This window comes from Porites lutea, chromosome 7, assembly GCF_958299795.1.
Source record: "Porites lutea chromosome 7, jaPorLute2.1, whole genome shotgun sequence".
NCBI classification, from domain to species: domain Eukaryota; kingdom Metazoa; phylum Cnidaria; class Anthozoa; order Scleractinia; family Poritidae; genus Porites; species Porites lutea.
In genome coordinates this window covers 2,574,096-2,595,067 of record NC_133207.1, presented here as the reverse complement: position 1 = coordinate 2,595,067, position 20,972 = coordinate 2,574,096, and the positions used below count along the sequence as shown (strand labels likewise).

Genomic DNA, 20,972 nt, shown 5'->3' with positions numbered 1-20,972 from the left:
CTTGCGCGAATATTTTTTTTGTACTTCGCCCACCCCCCCCCGCCCCATAAGTTTTCTAATGGTCCGCCCCTTACCAGCGTGCGCTGGACATACGTATTAAACTGTTTGGAGAAGAACACCAAAGTGCGGCTAGCTGTTACTACGAACTGGGGATAACGCAGCATAAGATGGGTGATTTCAAAGCAACTCTTCAATCTTACCAGCGTGCGCTTGTCATACGTATTAAACTGTTTGGAGAAGAACACCAAAGTACTGCTGACTGTTATTACTCACTGGGGATAACACATCGCGCACTAGGTGATTTCAAAGCAGCTCTTCAATCTCACCAGCGTGCGCTGGACATACGCTTTAAACTGTTTGGAGAAGAACACCAAAGTATTGCTGACTGTTACTCCTTACTGGGGATAACACAGCATGAACTAGGTGATTTCAAAGCAGCTCTGCAGTCAAAATAGCGTGAGCTAGACATACGTATTAAACTTTTTGGAGAAGAACATCAAAGTACTGCTGTCTCTTACTACTCCCTGGGGATAACACAACATGAACTAGGTGATTTGAAAGCATCTCTTCAAAATCATCAGCGTGCCCTGGGCATACGTATTAAGCACTTTGGAATAGATCATAAAAGCACTGCTGCCAGTATCCGGGAAGTGGAGAAAACACAGCGCGCATTTGATGGCTTGAAAGGAGGGCATAAGTGGTCTTAGTTCAGTTCACTGGACTTGACTTCACTCTTAACAGAGTATTGAAGACTGCTTTAAATGATAAAAATTGCGACAATGAATACAACAATAACGTAAAATTACTAATCAATATGTACGATTACACACGAATTGCCAAAATGAACATGACGAAATAGAGGCTATAATTTGTGGTGGGAGATTGTTCCACTGTGCAATTGTCCATAAAGGTAAAAAGACTTCTTATAATAATCACATGTACATCGTTGCTGTTCAAATCAATGACTGAGAGACGAGAGCCTGGTGTCCATTCTACTCTTATGTTCTCTCTGAAGCTTGTCGCATTCGTAAGTGGCTTATCCATTACTCTGTTTGTACAGCATACCGAGATCAGATCAGATCGTCAGATCGCTTAGGCTCCAGAGATTTAAACTTAACAGCGATTGAAATAATCGAATTTCCTTGGGCTCATTTGTACCCTGAAGGTGAATGATCTGAAAGGCTTGCTTGAAGCTGTCCTCGGATAGCTTCTCCACGAGACTGGATCAGAATTTTCTTCCACGAGGCATTTGGCGTTGAAACAGACCCACGCATTTTCAGTAGTGTTAGATATGTATATAAGAGATCTAATGTTCCACGCACTGTAACTTCAAAAGATTCTGTTACACCTCAAATTTGGTACGTTTGTTTAGGTGAAAAGGAGAATACAGTACACCATTACAGTCTAATTCGGTCCCTACAGAATCTGTCGGGCGGGCATGTTACGAGCGAGTACAAATTGTGCGTAAATGACTTCAAGAGAGATTGAACCAGATTTGGTTCTGCACGCCCAAATTTACATGCATTTTGGGACAGAGGCGGATCTTTTGAATTTACAGTGCTGAATCAGGGACATTCGTTCAATTTTTCCCGGCACCGATATAAGGAACTTAACCAACGATAATATATTTTAAATATTAAGTCGATCTGTAAAATAACTTGCTTAAGATAGTTAATAGGTTTTAAATAGTTAAAATTTCTAAGACTAGATAGTTTTTAAATATTATTTTTGCTTGTTTTTTAAATTGCGTCAATTAATATTAATTTTTATTTTGTTATAATGACAGTGTCAAATTATTTTAATATTAATTTTGCTTTCATGTTTTATAGAGGGCCACAAGTAGGCCTAGACACAAATACCCGCATATTTCTTGAGACATTTCGAAGTTTCCGAGATATTAAGAAAATTTTGGGATATGTGGACAAATTTATAGCTTTTTTTGCTGTTTTCCAGCTTTTCCAGTTCAGCGGTTTTCCACTTGAATAATGTATTCCATATCACAAGACACTAGCAGCCATTTGTCAAAATGGCGGATGCTGGAAACACATATGAGCCTGAACATACTTTTCAGCTCCCGCTGGGGAAAATTTTGGCCTAAGAGATTCAAAATCGCTTATTTTTAAAACAAAAATACGAGATATTTCGAGGAGTTCTCGAGATATTAAGAAAATTTTGGGGGATATTTAGACATTTTTTTAAGAATTTCCGGAAAGATATTAGGCGATTTTACGTGATATTTGTATCTAGGCCTAACCACAAGGTTATCAGTTTTATCATAACTGTCACGTGTTTGCCCGCCTCTTTACAGACGTACAAAGGCGTTACCTTTACTTACCTTACATGGATGGGCGACGGTAACAAGAACGTCAAAAGAGCAATGGCTATGCTCAGATTAAACCAGCACCTATGCACTGTGTTCCTGGAGCCTAATTCACCCCAAAATAGAATTAATTGTCATTATTTTGTATCCCAGCAAACAGAGCTCACCCAAAGTAACACTCCGCCAACATCAGTCACTATCTTGTCGTTGTCTTATTATCTAATAGAACATAAATCATGAATATGTATCCGGAAAGGACTAAGACGGTAGTGGCGGATATGGTGGAGGGGCCTGGGTTCCAATCTTATTCTGAGGCCAAATTGAGGCACAAAGGGCCAAGGAGAATTATTTTCGAGGCAGAGCCACCCCTTTTCTTGGGGATTGGATAAGGAGGGGGGGTGGGTGGGTGGGGGTCTTGCTTAAAGGTCAAAGGTCTGAATCCAACAATGCACTGTTCGCATAATGACTTAGATCACTTTAGTTTGCAGAAAACACGTGTCCCATTTCCCCCCATCTCACCAACTTTGTTTTTCCAATTACTTGCCCCAGGGTATTCACAGGGAAAATTCAAGAGCATTGAATAAGAAATTGTAACTCGCTGAAGTAAAGAATTGTAGAACCAGCAACTTATCCTGTTATCAAAGGAGTTTTAAGGATCCCATGAAAATGAACGACAACTCTGGTTTTAAGGCAGTACATGTTTTTATAACATGACATGATACATCTTCAGTTGTAAATTATTTCTCAGAGCATGATGAGATTTAAGTAATGATCCAGGTAAGAAGGGAAGCAATTTCTTTTGTTGTGATGCAATACACTTTCCTCACATAGAAATGTTTTCATTTTTACGTAGAGAATGCATAAATCTACAAAAAGGCTGTTTACGAAAGAAAATGTATTTAAACTCCACTTTTAAAGGGTGTATTTTTGTGTTAAAACATTTCGACCAATCACAAGAGTTGCAAACAATGGCCAAGAAATGTTCGCAGTTTTACATGATCCGCACATACGATTTCTGTGTTACTTAGACTCAGACGAGATTTTGTTATAAGGAAGTTGGATAGAAAAAAAGGGATTAATATACATGCTGCGTTGCGAAGATTTCGTAAAATTTGATGTTTAAACCAATCAGAACCTTAGTAGAGACAATAGTAAAGTTAGCACCTTTTTGCATTCCGACGTGTTCACTGCGTTTTGGTCCTTTCCTTCTTATCTGGACCCTTACTTAATAGTCCCGGTGCCAGTTGTTTAAAAGGTGGATAAGCGCTATCCTCTGGATAAATCACTATCCTCTAAATAGCTCAATTGGTTACCCGAATTCTTATTCACTAGATAATGAATTATTTGATAGAATGATAGGCTCTTTGCATGACTTGATCACGTGACCAACTTTCGGTAAACACGAAAACAGTTCACTTTTTAAACATTTTGTTAGCGCAAGCTGAAAGAGCATATTAAAATTAGGTGACCTGAGAATTTTCAGCCGTATTTCTCAAAGTAGCGATTGCAACAACAGCCAAAGGTTAGAAGCAGTTTGTAAGAGAAAAGCAACTTTTGCGGAAATATTTCATGACAGTTTTGAAAATTTCGAAATTACATGGATTGGTATGGAAAACCATGCAAGCGTGACTGGATGGCAAAAGTTGTTTTTCTCATACAAATGCTTCCAACTTTTGGGCGGCCGTTGCAATCGCTGCTTTTGAGATATACGGCAGAAAATTCTCAGGTTACCTAATTTTAATATGCTCTTTCAGCTTGTGCTAACAAAATTTTTCAAAAGTGAACTGTTTTCGTGTTTACCGAAAGCTGATCACGTGATCGAGTCATGCTAAGAGCCTATAGTGCTATCTATCTTTTGAGAAATTTATTTCCCTATAATAAAATTAATCACTTATCGTTTTTTGCTTAATATGATGAGAACAGCCAGGCCATCTCGCCGCTGTCTTAATTACGTAACGTTAATGGTTATACATCATTCAGTAACTGACGTCAATAATTTATAGTATATTCCGTTTCCGAATTTGGTTAGCGCTACCAACCACTGATCATGCAGAAAAAACGAGCCCACCGGATTCCTCCCTTCCCTTTCCGGGACGATCGGAAGACCAGATACGGGAGACTGGCAGAAATCCAGCCTACAGCTGCTTTTGAAGAATAAGCCGAGGTGTTATCAGAAAATGAGAGGTACTTTGATCCCGGGACTTTGATGAATAACAATGCTGAATATGGATATTTACGAAACCATATTTCTGCCACCCTTCTAGGATCATATGACAGTCTAGTGACTCGTGATTACGGGCTAGAACCATTCCTTTTTCTTTCATTTATATTTCAATTTCTTTCAATTTTTTCGTATGGGAAATCTTGTCTATTGCCCAGTTAGGTTGTCTAAAATAAATATACTATAATTTCCGAAACTCTGCATCCCTTGCGGCAAGATCATGTCATACATCAACAGTCGAGTCAACGATGTTTACATGCTCTTTTGCAAACAACTTCTGTCTTATCTTTAGTGCGCGTTCCTTAGATTGATGGGCTGAAGACAGGTCACCTAGAGCGCGTTGTGTGTCTCCAAGAGAATGAAAAATGTCTGCCGTGCTTGGATGCTCTTCTCCAAGAAGCTTTAGTCTAATATCAAGTGCATGCTTTGTAGTCTCGAGTGCTGAAGTATAGTCGCCTAAGGCGCGCTGTGTGTCCCCAATAGAGTGGTAGATGTCGGCTGTGCTTAAGTGTTCTTCTCCAAGCAGCTTGAGTCTAATAGCAAGTGCGCGTTTACCAGACGCGAGCGCTGAAGGGTAGTCGCCTAAAGCGCGCTGGGTGTCCCCTATAGAGTGATAAATGTCGGCTATGCTTAAGTGCTCTTCTCCAAGCAGCTTGAGTCTAATGGCAAGTGCGCGTTTACCGGACGCGAGCGCGGAAGGGTAGTCGCCCAAAGCGCGCTGGGTGTCTCCAATGGAGTGATAGATGTCGGCTGTGCTTAAGTGCTCTTCTCCAAGCAGCTTGAGTCTAATGGCAAGCGCACGCTTTCCAGACTCGATCGCGGAAGGAAAGTCCCCCAAAGCGCGCTGTGTATCCCCAAGGGAGTGGTAAATGTCGGCTGTGCTTAAGTGTTCTTCTCCAAACACCCGACGCCGGATGCTTAGGGCACGCTTTGCAGACTCCAGAGCTGCGGCATAGTCGCCCATAGCGCGCTGCGTGTCACCAAGTGCATGGTAGCTCTCAGCTATGCTTACATGGTCTTCCCCATACAGCTGGAGTCTTATGCTTAGAGCTTGCTGTGCATACTTAAGAGCAGTTGGAAAATTGCATCGAACCCGTTCAGTGACTCCCAATGTATGGTAGCTGTCAGCTATACTCGGATGGTTCTCTCCTACAGTGTTTGTGATTACTGAGCAAGACTGTGATTGTTTGGTTGATGTTTCCTTGCCTGAATGACAAAAACAAAACGAAATTTTCTGGGTTACAAGAGAGCCAGAAAAAAACCAGTATTTCGAGAAACGTAAAGGTAATTCCCTTAAAAAGGATGTACTCCAGATTTTTTTTAAACTTGGCTTAATTGACAGCCATTTCTATGACACTGTGATTGAAAAACTGCAAAAAAGAGAATTAGCTTAAAGGAAAAACAAATTCACACGGAACAATGATGTTTCGTTTTTACCCGATATGATATGCCTATTAAAATTTACCCCGGTAATCACAATGCACTTTTGTGTTTGGCTACGTAAGGGACCCAATTACTGGGAAGGTGGGGGAGCAGAGGTAACACTTTAAAAAACTAGTTATAGAAAACAATTTCGCCCCAGTTAAGATAATCCAAGACAGTCTTAATGGATTCCATGTAATAAATTCCGGATTCTCTGTCAGTGGAACTCTGATTCTGGAATCAAATCGGTATTATTCGGATTCCGGATATTTTGAACTGTACTCCGGATTCCAAAGCCTAGGATTCCGGAATTCACAAGCAAAAATTTCGCTCATTCCGGAATGTGGACCCCCTTAATCCTTCCAAAATGTTGCTTTAGTCAGAACTTTGTAGGCATACTTTGTGCACCTGTTAAATTAGCCTCACGTATTTCCTGGGCTGCCTTCAGCTCGTCAATCTTCAGTGACAATATGGCGATATCTTGTTTGGTAGCGGTGTCGCGCTTCCACTCTTCAACATTTGCAACTACATCCTCAAGCATCTGGACGCACGTCTGAGACTCCTTTTTGATTTTTTTATTTAATGTATGAACTTCATTGGTCGGAAAATGTGACTCATCCAAACTGGCAACGGCATCAAGGAGGTCTGTGGCGACTCCGAGGGCTGTGAACGCGTCTTTAGCTTGTTTCATTCTCTCATCAAACGTTTCCTTGTCCATCAAAGATCTAACTGAGTGACAAAGCGAATTTCTTAAAAGTCGCAGCTGGTCAATCGCAAGTGCGAGAGTTTCTTCTTCGTTACCACATGGGCTCGTGACTGAAGCATGGAAAGAATCATGAGGTAGTGCCAATGGCTTCAGGTACAAATCACTAAGAGTGAAAGAGTGGCCGCAAGGGAACGACTGCGCGTAAATGGTTGCTTGAAAGAGAGCAGTGCAGTCCCATTCATTGTAAGAAGTGTGAATAGGAACTTTGTTCTTGTCTCCCTCCAAAGAAGCAAACAAATTTCTCACAGCAGAGGAATCATCCCAGAGTTTGAAACCAGGGCGATGTCCATAGGTGTCGTCCCACATGGTTTTAAATTTCTGCCGTAATGCTTTTGGAAATTCGTTCAGCACAAGAGACGCGAACTTGAAGAAATTTAACTCCTCGTCCTGATAAGGCTGCAAAGCCATACCTGTTTAGAAGATTGAACATTCAACATAATAAGCATGTTATGGGGATTAGCCTGTTTCATGTATCCAGTAAGTAACTTCGAGCGAAAAGAAAAGCGAGCGCCGTTCTTGACCTGCGGTTAGAGAACGACGAAAAGAAGACATAAGTACATTAACATTTTGCGACAGGTAAAGAATTTCGAAAAAATCTTCTCAAATAGGGCACGCACTCGGATATAAATTTGGGCGAATAAGACACAACCTTATCATACTACAGTCAAGCTAAGGTCGTCAGTATGAACAGACCTCGTCACGGTTTTCGACGCCATCTTGACGAGTAGGCAAACGTGTGAGCAGTGTTTGTATGAGAATCTAATGTCGAATGATTTCCGTAAAACGGCTGTTCTGAAAAAAAATATGACTTGTAAACTAAAGCTACAAAACAAAGGATTGTACTTAAAAATTGTTTTGGGCGTACCTGTGTGCTTAAATTTCTCCAGAGGCTTGCTTTAGATTTTCCATACATTTGTCTCTAATTTTTCCCGGGACTTTCTTACAAACAAATGTATAGAAAATTTTAAAAAGTGGTTCTAGGTCTTCCATCCCATCTAACGCCCTCAATTTTTTTCAGTAGATTCCTTAGGAGTGAATCTTTAGTTTACAATTCCTATTTTTTCAGAACCGCCATCCTACGGAAATTACTCGACATTAGATTCTCAACAACACTGTAATTTCTGACGCGTTTGCCTACTCGTCAAGATGGCGTCGAAAACCGTGACAAGGTCTATTGTTATTAATACTGTTAGTAGTGTCTGAGGGATATATTTGCGAGAAATTTTCCGCGGTTAGGATAAATCGTGAACCGACGTTAGAGTCACTAATACACCGTCTTTACCAAGACGTTCTGGTCTGGCAATGCATTGTAGATTCTTTCGCGTTTCTGCTGCGCGCCCACACTTCAAAACGAACAACGAAGAAGGTTTTAGACTTGGCTACCCATGCTTGACTGGCACTTGTTCCACATGGCGGAGCCAATCTGATATTAACTATGGTTCGTGTTGCATGTAGAACCCAATATAACTATATGTTCATCGTGAGAAGTAGTCGTTGTGGCATAAAATGTCACAAACATGCAGATATTTCACTTGTCTGCTGTTATGAATGTTATAGGAATATGGAGGCCAGCCTCGCGCTTTAATATATAGGGCCGGGTGTCAGTTGTCAGACAGTGACTGCGCCCTGTTATTGCCCGTGCACACATCTCCCTTATTTTGTTACTTTTTTTTCGTGTTTGTTTGTTTCCGTTGTTTTGTGCGATATTTTTTACATTAGATATACTGATAAACTCCTCATATACGACCGCACTAGTTTTGCAGTAGGAATGAGGCACCTACGCGACGGCAACGGCAGCTAAAACGTCCTTGAAAATAGATTCGCGCCATTTTGTCTCATCGCTATAATTTCAGCTCGTTCGATTTGTCAAACGCGTTCGCCGCAGGCGAATTTTGAGGGTTTCATTCGTACGAAACCGTATGCAAATTCAACGAATTTAAAGATAATTGCCTTTTTGTGTTTACATCCTCCTTAAAACATAAAATAAGGAATTAATTTCGGGTGTCTTCAGTCTGTAGGTAACTGGGTATGTCTACCCTACGTATCGAAAAGGCTTTTCAAGTCGACGTGAAAAGCTATCTGTGCCAAACCTAAATACCGATATTTGACGATCCACTAAGATCGGCGCGGCGCAACTTTGCACCGATACAGAAACTGCGACGAAATCAGCGTTTCAATCTGTGAACAGAAGCCTAATCCTAAATGGTATTTGCAGCGGCGTTAGAGCTATACGGTATACGCCGTCGCCATCGTGTGGTTGCTTTTATAATTTTAGTTCATTGGTTTCTAAATGCCACGGAGAGTTCAGACTGGTTATTATACAATGTATCTTAACATAGAGTAAAATTAAAGTATACAAATTCCTTAACAAGATACTAAGTTTACCCAATATCCGTCTAATACCCGGAATCAGTTGAGGTCGAATGAGTCCAGGATGGGCGATACGAAGGATAGCAGAATAATAAGACTAAAAACGTTTCTCTTACTCATATATGCCACATGTGCCAACAAATGATGATGGGGCAATTTTGATGAAGTCCTCTCTCAGTATGAACGCTTCGACGTCAGCAGCTTGTTCTGATTCATTGAAATCCTCCACTGTTATAGCAATTTGATTTTGACTCAGTGTTGGAGGGAGGCTTAAATTCCATTGTTTTGTAGAGAAAGCGATGTGACCAAAAACTGATCCGCAAATGAACAATTTTGCTTTCTAATTTCCGGCTCGCCGCCATTTTGAATAATTATAGAGTACTTTGTGATATGCCTCTGCTTCATTTAAAATCTTGAGTTTATTCCCTAATTCTTGACAATGTCCGAAAAATGGGGGGCTGACATATGCGGACTAAAAAAGAGAGTTTCAAAATAAGACACATAGCAGTGCTGATCAAAATACTTTTTGATTTATTCGATTTTTAAGCTTCAAAACGTCGTAAATAATATAGAATAGAATTGCAAGCTAGAGTGGGGTCGGGGAGGCTATAGCTGGATGCAGTGGGGATCCAGACCTTAAGATAAGGGTGGAGGGGGGGGGGGGGGGCGGTCCTCCAGACCCTGAGATAAGGGGGGCCCGGTCTCAAAAAATGGTTTTCGGCCCTTCGGGTCTCATTTTGGTCTAAAAATAAAAGGGGGGCCTGGGCCCCTCCCCTGGATCCGCCAAAAGGGTGGATTTTTTTGCTTACAAGTGGATGGGACTATTACTGTGTGGTGGGGGGGGGGGGGGAGGTGGGTTATAAGCCGCGGGGAGGGGTGTTTTAAGCGGACGCTAAGGTTACGGTAGTCGACTTTCGGTTTCAGATGTCGTTCTCGAAGTATAACCTAGAAAGTTGAGAGATTTCCAGTTCTGTTATTACCTGTTCTAATCATTGTGTCCTTGAAAGTAACAGGAGTCTCAGGAATCGAGGTAATTTTATCATATATTTTTGTATGATCGCCGGTTTGCCGAATGCTATTTTATGAGATGTAGGCATTGTGATTTTATCTTGCTCGACTAATGCCTTTGGGTTAATTGTCTACTATCGGGTGAGTTCAATCGAGTACCCTTTCCAAAAACACGCAAAAAAAATCAAAGGACACCTTACAATTTGGAACTGGAAATCCCTTTATTCCATATGTCGACCGCCGTAAATGGGTTTTAAGTTACTTAAGCTGAGGTTGTTCGCTTACTCAACCAACCGTGGAATCTAATTTTAACCATCATGGCAGATGGACTTTCTGCCTGCTCCAACAATTCGCTGATTTTCAGCAAGCGGTAGTTCTTTTCCTTTTTGACGAGTTAGCATATCCTGCCTTCTATCCTTTACCTGATTTCTTAACTTTGAAGAAAAAGTATTATCACATCTCTATTAATTGTGATGCCCCCAATAATACAGATAATAGAATTCATTGCAGGTATTCTGAATATGACGTTGTTCAAGTTTAATATCATTTCTAATAAGTTTGCCAAAGTTTTGGAAAGAAAAAGTTAAATTGTGTTTAATTTCTCAAAAGGGAAAGTGTTTTGCTCGAGAAATAGACACAAACAAAAAGATGTAAAGAAAACAATGAAAACATTCCTAAAATACCCTAAAAATACCGCGTTGATAATTTGTAGGATTGTATTTCGCCGTGGACGAAGACAATAAAAGTATGGATTGCAAAATTTAGGCTTGGCTGGGGCTGAAGAGGAAAAATGGGTAAAGAATAACGAAAATTTTCGACTTGAATTGAACTTACATGCTGTTGTAACAAAAGGTTTTGGGATAATAGAATAATAAAAACCCAATTCCACGGTCAACTGAATAAAATGCATATAGCTGGTGGAGTTGAATAAAGGTCAATTAGAAATCCGTGTTGTGCAGTAGTGTAAAATCTGTGATGTTGAAATGCGTACTGTTCAATTACCCTAACTTCAGATTGCGAGCAGGCTAACTTGTGTAAGTGCAGGGAAAATTTTGGCGGAGGAGCCGTCAGCACAAGCCGGCAAAGCCGGCGAGAGGAGTCGGGCGAGGAAAGTGGCTCTTCTCCCTCTGACGCAGTCGTTGTTGTCAGTCATGACGAAGCAAAAACGGTTGCGTGGGAGACTCCTGCTTGTAAGCTCCCCTGACTCCCCTATATAACTTTAAAAAGTTAGACTAACCTTTTCTGGTGGTGTCGAAAAAATTAGTCTATTTGATACTGATATGATTTATAAGTATGTGACACAAACCTTTCGAAGAAATCTATGCTGCCAGTCTTTTTTATCTCTCGACGTGAAAGAAACGCAAAACAACAATGTAAAAATCTTCATTGATGTTATGACGTCTCCTTCGTTCGTTTGGCGACCTGGCAGCTGCAAATAATGAACTCACATCGCGCTACAAAGTGTTGTGCAGAGTGGTTTTGGAGAGGATTAAAATGAGACTGGATGTATAATAATATCCAAAATTTAGTATAGGCAATAACCGTACTCCAAAAACACCATGCCACTGATAATAGACATTAAGTTATCATAAATTATTTAATGCTTATTATTCATTACTTAATATTTAAGTAACTTGTATTGGCTACTCTCGGCCTTTCCCGCTCTTCTTGGTTGTCTCACAAGGGTCCACTCTAGAACCAGTCGTATTTATGCTTAGTTAAGGACCTCTCTTAGTCCGTAAACACTAGTTAACACCTAAGATGATGTGAACTGTGAAAAGACAAATTTAAATGAAGATATGATCGTCGCAGTGGTAATTGCAATTTAAGGTATTGCAAATTAAGTCAATTAACCCGAAAAAATTTCAGGACTTCAACGGCATTCGAACCCATGGCCTCTCCGTTTTAGCGCTGCAGTAAGCTGCAGTGCTCTTATACCATTTGAGCTATGAAGACCCATACATTGGAAGCAGGCCAATTTGTTGCGTTCATTTTAAACTGTGAAAGGAATAAACACGAAGATGATGTGAGCTGCGGAAATACAAATTTAAATGAAGATTTGAGCTTCGCTGTGGTAATTGCAATTTAAGTAATTGCAAGTTAACCGCAGCGCTAACGCAGAGGCCATGGGTTCGAATCCCGTTGAAGTCCCGAATTTTTTTTTCTGGTACCGGTGAATTTGCAATTACCACTGCGACAATCATATCTTCATTTAAATTTATATTTCCGCAGTTCATATCATCTTCGTGTTTCATTCCTTTCATGGGTTAAGATGAGCTCGACAATTGGCCTGCACCCAGTGTATGGGTCTTCATAGCTCAATCGATAGAGCACTGCAGCGCCAACGTAGAGGCCATGGGTTCGGATCCCCTTGAAGTCCTACAATGTTTTTCGGGTTAATTTGCAATTGCTTAAATTGCAGTTACCAGTGCGACGATCATATCCTCATTTACACTAGTTAACACTGTCAAACCGCACGGCTATCAGCTTTTATAGACAACACTTAAGCCCTCCTGGCATTTCAGAAAAAAAGAGAATTTTCAAAATGGATGCAGCTGCTTTACTAAATCAGGCTCTTAAACTTCGATCTGAATTACTATCATTGATCCGGGATCCAAGGAAATGGTTTCCAGATTAAAATATAACTGTTTGTTAATTACCATTATTCTTTATTTTAACAGCAGATTTAATTCTACGCTGGAATGGCTCTGCAGCCTTACCGGGACGAGGATTTAAATTTTTTCAAATTCGTGTCCCTTGTATTGAATGAATTTCCAAACGTCCTGAGACAGACATTTAAAACCATGTGGGACAACACCTATGGACATCGCCCTGGCTTCCAGCTCTGGGATGATTCCCCTGCCGTGAGAAATTTGTTTTCCGCTACAGAAGGTGGCAGAACCAAAGTTCCTGTCCTTCGATCGTATCACGAATGGGATTGCACTGCTTTGTTCCAGGCCACTATCTATTCGCGAGCGTTCGCTGTACATCACGGAACGCTAAATGACGTTTATGTTAAGCCCCGTGGATTAACACATGGCCATTTTCATCCGTCTGTAGTGAGCACGACTGGAAACAATGCGGAAACCTGTGCACTAGCGATAGATCAGTTACGCCTTCTGAGGAATTCCGTTTGCCACTCAACAAGTTCTGAGATGAAAAAAGTAACCTTTGACCAGTACGTGAAACACGCCAAAGACGCGTTCCAAGCGCTGGGTGTCTCGACGGTTCCAATTGATGCTGCTGCTAGTTTATTAGAGTCAGACTTTCCCACAAGTAAAGTCCGCAGACTTGAGCAGGCTATCAATGAAGAGAATAAATCGTACATAAAATTTCTTGAGGGCGTGAATTCAGACATTGCAGAGTTGAAGAAGAAAGTGGAAAGCGATATTGCTAGCAAAGAAGACGTCGCCATGTTGGCACGAAAAATAGATGAACTCAAAGCTATGCAAGACGTCAGTGATAACAAAGAAGACATTAGTATGTCGGTGAGGAAAGAAGGTGAGTTAAAAAGCTAGTGTAAAGAAAAAATGCGCAACTCAATTAACAAAGCTTCTCGAGCTAATCTGCCCAGTTGAAAATGTAACTGAAATCCTAAGCAAAATATTTTAATCATCTCCAAAACTCTAAATTTGATTGTATTGGACTTGAAAGAAATCCACCTCTTATCGGCTCTTGCCAAGGCAGGAAAGTAATTTACAGATTCATTAGATACAAAGTGCAGCGAGGGTCTTAATCGAGGCCGGAGAAATAACTCGTGAGTCATTTGTTTGAGATTCCCAGCGGTAGCTTTTGTCCGCTGCTGATTTTTACTTTGCACACCGAGTTACCGGCTATATCTGCATTATACATGGTCAATTTGAATTCCCTATAATTTCGTCCTCAGTAAGAATTACTTCTTTTTATGCCTCTCTGACATTGTTGCTATATTGGCGGTTCCATACAAGATAAAAAATCTCAAAACAGTAAAAATGAAGGGTATGTATCCCAAACTCAGTACCAGAAAGCCCCGACACTCCAAGGGCCAATTTAGCTTCCTCCAATTCCACCCATGATCATCACGTAGCTACTTTTTCCTGTACACTCGTAACTGACTCGTATCGAATGACTCATCTAAAAAATATGCTCTCATTACCCAAACCAAATATCTGATATTCAGTTGCCTTTTTCTCCTTTCAGATATCCCAATATCACTACCCCAATCAAAGTTAAAGGCTGGCAATCGTTTTGCAGAGAACCAATCTTGTGAAGATGAAAACATTAATAAACTCGGAATCGAAAAACGTAAGAATCACGATTTCCAATCAGCTCTTCAAGTTCACCGACGTGCGTTGGACCAAAGTACGGCTGACTGTTACTACTCCCTGGGGAGAACACAGCATAAGATGGGTGATTTCAAAGCAGCTCTGCAGTCAAAACAGCATGCGCTGGACATACGTATGAAACTGTTTGGAAAAGAACACCAAAGTACGGCTGACTGTTACTACGAACTGGGGATAACACAGCATGATTTAGGTGATTTCAAAGCAGCTCTTCAATCTCACCAGCGTGCGCTGGACATACGTATTAAACTGTTTGGAGAAGAACACCAAAGTATGGCTGACTGTTACTACGAACTGGGGATAACACAGCATGAACTAGGTGATTTCAAAGCAGCTCTTCAATCTCACCAGCGTGCGCTGGACATACGTATCAAACTGTTTGGAGAAGAACATAAAAATGCGGCTAGATGTTACTACGAACTGGGGAAAACACAGCATAAGATGGGTGATTTCAAAGCAGCTCTGCAGTCAAAACAGCGTGCGCTGGACATACGTATTAAACTGTTTGGAGAAGAACACCAAAGTACGGCTGACTGTTACTTCTCCCTGGGGAGAACACAGCATAAGATGGGTGATTTCAAGGCAGCTCTGCAGTCAAAACAGCATGAGCTGGACATACGTATTAAAGTGTTTGGAGAAGAACACCAAAGTACGGCTGACTGTTACTACGAACTGGGGATAACACAGCATGAACTAGGTGATTTCAAAGCAGCTCTTCAATCTCATCACCGTGCGCTGGACATACGTATCAAACTGTTTGGAGAAGAACATAAAAATGCGGCTAGATGTTACTACGAACTGGGGAAAACACAGCATAAGATGGGTGATTTCAAAGCAGCTCTGCAGTCAAAACAGCGTGCGCTGGACATATGTATTAAACTGTTTGGAGAAGAACACCAAAGTACGGCTGACTGTTACTTCTCCCTGGGGAGAACACAGCATAAGATGGGTGATTTCAAAGCAGCTCTGCAGTCCAAACAGCATGAGCTGGACATACGTATTAAAGTGTTTGGAGAAGAACACCAAAGTACGGCTGACTGTTACTACGAACTGGGGATAACACAGCATGATTTAGGTGATTTCAAAGCAGCTCTTCAATCTCACCAGCGTGCGCTGGACATACGTATTAAACTGTTTGGAGAAGAACACCAAAGTATGGCTGACTGTTACTACGAACTGGGGATAACACAGCATGAACTAGGTGATTTCAAAGCAGCTCTTCAATCTCATCAGCGTTCGCTGGACATACGTATCAAACTGTTTGGAGGAGAACATAAAAATGCGGCTAGATGTTACCACGAACTGGGGAAAACACAGCATAAGATGGGTGATTTCAAAGCAGCTCTCGAAGCTCACCAGCGTGCCCTGGGCATACGTATTAAACTGTTCGGAAAAGATCATGAAAGCACTGCTGCCAGTAACCGGGAAGTGGAGAAAACACAGCACGCATTGGATGGCCTGAAAGGAGGGCATAAGTAGTTTTAATTCAGTTCACTGGACTTGCAAATTATTCTTTTGGACAAAATGGTATGATACACTTGAATAAATAGGGTATGTAATATAGTATAAGTTCGCTGTTGTTAAGAAGAATTTTAATAGATTTTGTTGGTTAACTTATTTACCAATTAAGTCTTCACTCTTAACAGAGTGTTGCAGACTGCTTTAAATAATAAAAATTACAACAATGAATACGACAAAAACAAAATTACTAATCAATATGTAAGATTACACACGAATTGCCTAAATGAACATGACGAAGTAGAGGCTATAATTTCTGGTGGGAGATTATTCCACTGTGCAATTGTCCTAATTTAAAAAGAGTTCTTATAATAATGACATGTACTACGTGGCTGTTCAAATCGATGACTGAGAGACGAGAGCCTGGTGTCCATTCTGCTCTTATGTTCTCTCTGAAGCTTGTCGCATTCGTAAGTGGCTAATCAATTACTCTGTTTGTACAGCATACAGAGACGTGCGTCAGATCGCTAAGGCTCCAGAGATCTCAACTTAAACAGCGATTGACCGTCTTTGCCAAAATAGTCGAATTTCCTTGGGCTTATTTGTACCCTAAGAGTAAATGATCTGAAAGGTTTGCTTGAAGCTGTCCTTGGATAGCTTCTCCACGAGACTGGATCAGAATTTTCTTCCACGAGACATTTGGCGTTGAAACAGACCCACGCATTCTCAGTAGTGTTAGATATGTATATAAGAGATCTAATGTTCCACGCACTGTAACTTCAAAAGATTCTGTTAACCGACTTCAAATTTGGTACGTTTGTTTAGGTGAAAAGGAGAATACAGTACACCATTACAGTCTAATTCGGTCCCTACAGAATCTGTCGGGCGGGCATGTTACGAGTACAAATTGTGCGTAAATGACTTCAAGAGAAATTGAACCAGATTTGGTTCTGCACGACCAAATTTGCATGCATTTTGGGACAGAGGCGGATCTTTTGAATTTACAGTGCTGATATTAGGGACATGGGTTCAATTTTTCTCGGCACCGATACAAGCTTCAATAAGGAACTTAACACCACGATAATATCTTTTAAATATAAGTCTGTAAAATAACTTGTTTAAGATAGTTAATAGTTTTTAAATAGTTAAAATTTCTAAGACTAGATAGTTTTTAAATACTCTTTTTGCTTGTTTTTAAATTGTGCCTATTAATATTAATTTTCATCTTTTTATAATGACAGTGTAAAAATATTTTAATATTAATTTTGTTTTTATGTTTTATAGAGGGCCACAAGTAGGCCTAGACACAAATACCCGCATAGTTTTTTGAGATATTTAGAAGTTTCCGAGATATTTAGAAAATGTTGGAAAATTTTAAGATATTTAGAAAATTTTGAGATATTTGGACAAATTTATAGCTTTTTTGGCTGTTGTCCAGCTTTTCCTCGCTATTTTCTTGACAGAATACTCAGTTTTATCATTCTATGCTAGAAATAATCCAGTTCAGCGGTTTTCCACTTGAATAATGTATTCCATATCACTGGACACTAGCAGCCACTTGTTAAAATGGCGGATGTTGGAAACATACAGCTATTCCGAGAAAGGTTGTCGGAAAAATGTGCACGCGACAATCCCGAAAGGTAATATGGGATATGATCAATACACTGTTCCTGGCGACTGTAGCTGTCGAACCTACTTTTGTTGCTTTCCTTTAGCACTCGCAAACACATTTCCACGGCCTTTCGTGCCAATTCTTTCAAATTTCTTTGAAAAACAGAGAACTCAAAACCACCCACAATGCCTTTCAGGATTGTCGCGTGCACTTTTTCCGACAACCTTTCTCGAAATTGCTGTAAATGAGCCTGAACATACTTTTCAGCTCCTGCTGGGGAAAATTTTGGCCTAAGAGATTCAAAATCGGCTTATTTTTAAAACAAAAATACGAGATATTTCGAAAAATTTTTGGGATATTAGACATTTTTTTGAGAATTTCCGGAAAGATATTTAGGAGATTTTATGTGATATTTGTGTCTAGGCCTAACCACAAGTTTATCAGTTTTATCATAACTGTCACGTGTTTGCCCGCCTCTTTACAGACGTACAAAGGTGTTACCTTTACTTACCTTACCTTACGTAGACGACGGTAACAAGAACGTCAAAAGAGCAATGGCTATATATACTAATTAAACCAGCACCTATGCACTGTGTTCCTGTAGCCTAATTCACCCCAAAATAGAATCAATTGTCATTATTTTGTATCTCAGCAAACAGAGCTCACCCAAAGTAACACTCCGCCAACATCAGTCACTCTCGTGTTATTGTCTTAATATCTAACAGAACATAAATCATGAATATATATGAAAGGACTAAGACTGCAGTGGCGGATCTGGTGGAGGGGCCTGGGTTCCAATCTTATTCTGAGGCCAAATTGAGGCACAAAGAGCCAAGGAGAATTATTTTCGAGGCAGAGCCACCCCTTTTCTTGGGGATTGGATAAGGAGGGGGGTGGGTGGGTGGGGGTCTTGCTTAAAGGTCAAAGGTCTGAATCCATCACTGCACTGTTTGCATGATGACTTAGATCACTTTAGTTTACAGAAAACACGTGTCCCATTGCCCCCCATCCCACCAACTTTGTTTTTCCAATTACTTGCCCCAGGGGTATTCACAGGGAAAATTCAAGAGCATTGAATAAGAAATTGTAACGCGCTGAAGTAAAGAATTATAGAACCAGCAACTTATCCTGTTATCAAATGAGTTTTAAGGATCCTATGAAAATGAACGACAACTTTGGTTTTATAACCAGTATAACATGACATGATACATCTTCAGTTGCAAATTATTTCTTAGAGTATGATGAGTTTTAATAGTCCTGGCGCTAGTTGTTAAAAAGGTGGATAAACGCTATCCTCTGGATAAATCACTATCCACTAAATAGCTCAATTGGTTTCCTGAACACTTATTCACTAGCTAATGTTTTATTTGGTAGAATAGTGCTATCTATCTTTTGAAAACCTGGGCTCTGTATTTTTATTTCCCTATAATAAAATTAATCACTTAATGTTTTTTTGCTAAATATGATGAGAACAGCCAGGCCATCTCGCTGCTGTCTTAGTTACGTAACGTTAATGGTTATACATCACAATATGCAATCATTTAGGACAGAGTGACTGACGTCAATAATTAAAAGTATATTCCGCTTCCGAATTTGGTTAGCGCTACTAGTCACTGATCATGCAGGAAAGCGAGCCCACCGCATTCCTCCCTTCCCTTTCCGGGAGGAACCGAAGACCAGACTCGGGAGAGTGGCAGAAATGCAGCCTACAGCTGCTTTTGAAGAATAAGCCGAGGTATTATCAGAAAATGAGAGGTACTTTGATTGAATAATAATGCTGAATATGGATATTTACGAAACCATATTTCTGCCACCCTTCTAGGATCATATAAAGGTCTAGTGGCTCGTGACTACTGGCTAGAACCAGTCTTTTTTCTTTCTTTTATATTTCAGTTTCTTTCAATTTTTTCGTATGGGAAATCTTGTCTATTGCCCAGTTAGGTTGTCTAAACTAAATATACTGTATTTTCCTAAACTCTGCATCCTTTGCGGCAAGCTCAAGTCATATATCAACAGTCAACGATGTTTACATGCTCTTTTCTAAACAACTTCTGTCTTATCTTTAGTGCGCGTTCCTTAGATTGATGGGCTGAAGACAGGTCACCTAGAGCGCGTTGTGTGTCTCCAAGAGAGTGAAAAATGTCTGCCGTGCTTGGATGCTCTTCTCCAAGAAGCTTTAGTCTGATATCAAGTGCATGCTTTGTAGACTCGAGTGCTGAAGTATAGTCGCCTAAAGCGCGCTGTGTGTCCCCAATAGAGTGATAAATGTCGGCTATGCTTAAGTGCTCTTCTCCAAGCAGCTTGAGTCTAATGGCAAGTGCGCGTTTACCGGACGCAAGCGCGGAAGGGTAGTCGCCCAAAGCGCGCTGGGTGTCTCCAATGGAGTGATAGGTGTCAGCTGTGCTTAAGTGCTCTTCTCCAAGCAGCTTGAGTCTAATAACAAGCGCACGTTTTCCAGACTCGACCGCAGAAGGATAGTCCCCCAAAGCGCGCTGTGTATCCCCAAGGGAGTGGGAAATGTCAGCTGTGCTTAAGTGTTCTTCTCCAAACACCCGACGCCGGATGCTTAGGGCACGCTTTGCAGACTCCAGAGCTGCGGCATAATCAGCCATAGCGCGCTGCGTGTCACCAAGTGCATGGTAGCTCTCAGCTATGCTTGGATGGTCTTCCCCATACAGCTTGCATCTTATGCTTAGAGCTTGCTGTGCATACTTAAGAGCAGTTGGAAAATTGCATCGGACCCGTTCAGTGACTCCCAATGTATGGTAGCTGTCAGCTATGCTCGGATGGTTCTCGCCTACAGTGTTCTTGATTACTGAGCAAGAATGTGATTGTTCGGTTGATGTTTCCTTGTCTGAATGAAAAAAAAAAAAAACCAAATTTTCTGGATTACAAGGGAGCCAGAAAAAAAAACCATTATTTCGAGAAACTTAAAGGTAATTCCCTTAAAAGGGATATACTCCAGATTTTTTTTAAACTTGGCACAATTGACAGCCATTTCTATGACACTGTGATTGAAAAACTGCAAACAAGAGAATTAGCTTAAAGGAAAAACAAATTCACACGGAACAATGATGTCTCGTTTTTACCCTATACGATATGCTTATTAATATTTACCCCTGTGACCACAATGCACTTTTGTACTTGGCTACGTAAGGGACCCAATTACTGGGAAGGTGGGGGAGTAGAGGTAACACTTAAAAAAACTAGTTTTAGAACTAAATCTCCCCCCAGTTAAGATAATTCAAGACAGTCTTGCCGGATTCCATGTACTAAATTCCGGATTCTCTGTCAGTGGAACTTTGATTCTGGATTCCAATCGGTATTATTCGGAGTCCGGATATTTTGAACTGTACTCCGGATTCCAAAGCCTAGGATTCCGGAATTCACAAGCAAAAATTCCGCTCATTCCGGAATGTGGACCCCCTTAATCTTTCCAAAATGTTGCTTTAGTCAGAACTTTGTAGGCATAC

At 40.6% G+C, this 20,972-nt stretch overlaps 2 protein-coding genes and 1 pseudogene across 2 annotated transcripts; 2 read left to right on the top strand and 1 right to left on the bottom strand.

Moving 5' to 3' along the window:
- Positions 1 to 20,972, top strand: part of LOC140943480 (uncharacterized) — a 38,281-nt pseudogene that overhangs the window by 5,257 nt on the left and 12,052 nt on the right.
- Positions 4,765 to 7,137, bottom strand: LOC140943217 (uncharacterized). The gene is made up of 2 exons (XM_073392287.1): positions 6,363 to 7,137; positions 4,765 to 5,747 (listed from the first exon to the last, which is right to left on the bottom strand). Exons 1-2 carry the CDS (start codon positions 7,135 to 7,137, stop codon positions 4,765 to 4,767), a joined length of 1,758 nt encoding a protein of 585 aa, XP_073248388.1.
- LOC140943214 (uncharacterized) lies at positions 10,026 to 13,625 on the top strand. Its single transcript, XM_073392284.1, has 2 exons — positions 10,026 to 10,129; positions 12,789 to 13,625. The coding sequence occupies exon 2, from the start codon at positions 12,810 to 12,812 to the stop codon at positions 13,623 to 13,625; it is 816 nt and encodes a 271-aa protein (XP_073248385.1). The 5' UTR covers positions 10,026 to 10,129; positions 12,789 to 12,809.

Coding starts and splice junctions, on each gene's coding strand:
- LOC140943214 (XM_073392284.1), top strand. CDS start 12,810: ATGGCTCTGCAGCCTTACCGGGACGAGGATTTAAATTTTTTCAAATTC.
- LOC140943217 (XM_073392287.1), bottom strand. CDS start 7,137: ATGGCTTTGCAGCCTTATCAGGACGAGGAGTTAAATTTCTTCAAGTTC. Junction 5,748..6,362: donor TAATTTAACAGGTGCACAAA/GTATGCCTACAA, acceptor TTTGTCATTCAG/GCAAGGAAACATCAACCAAA.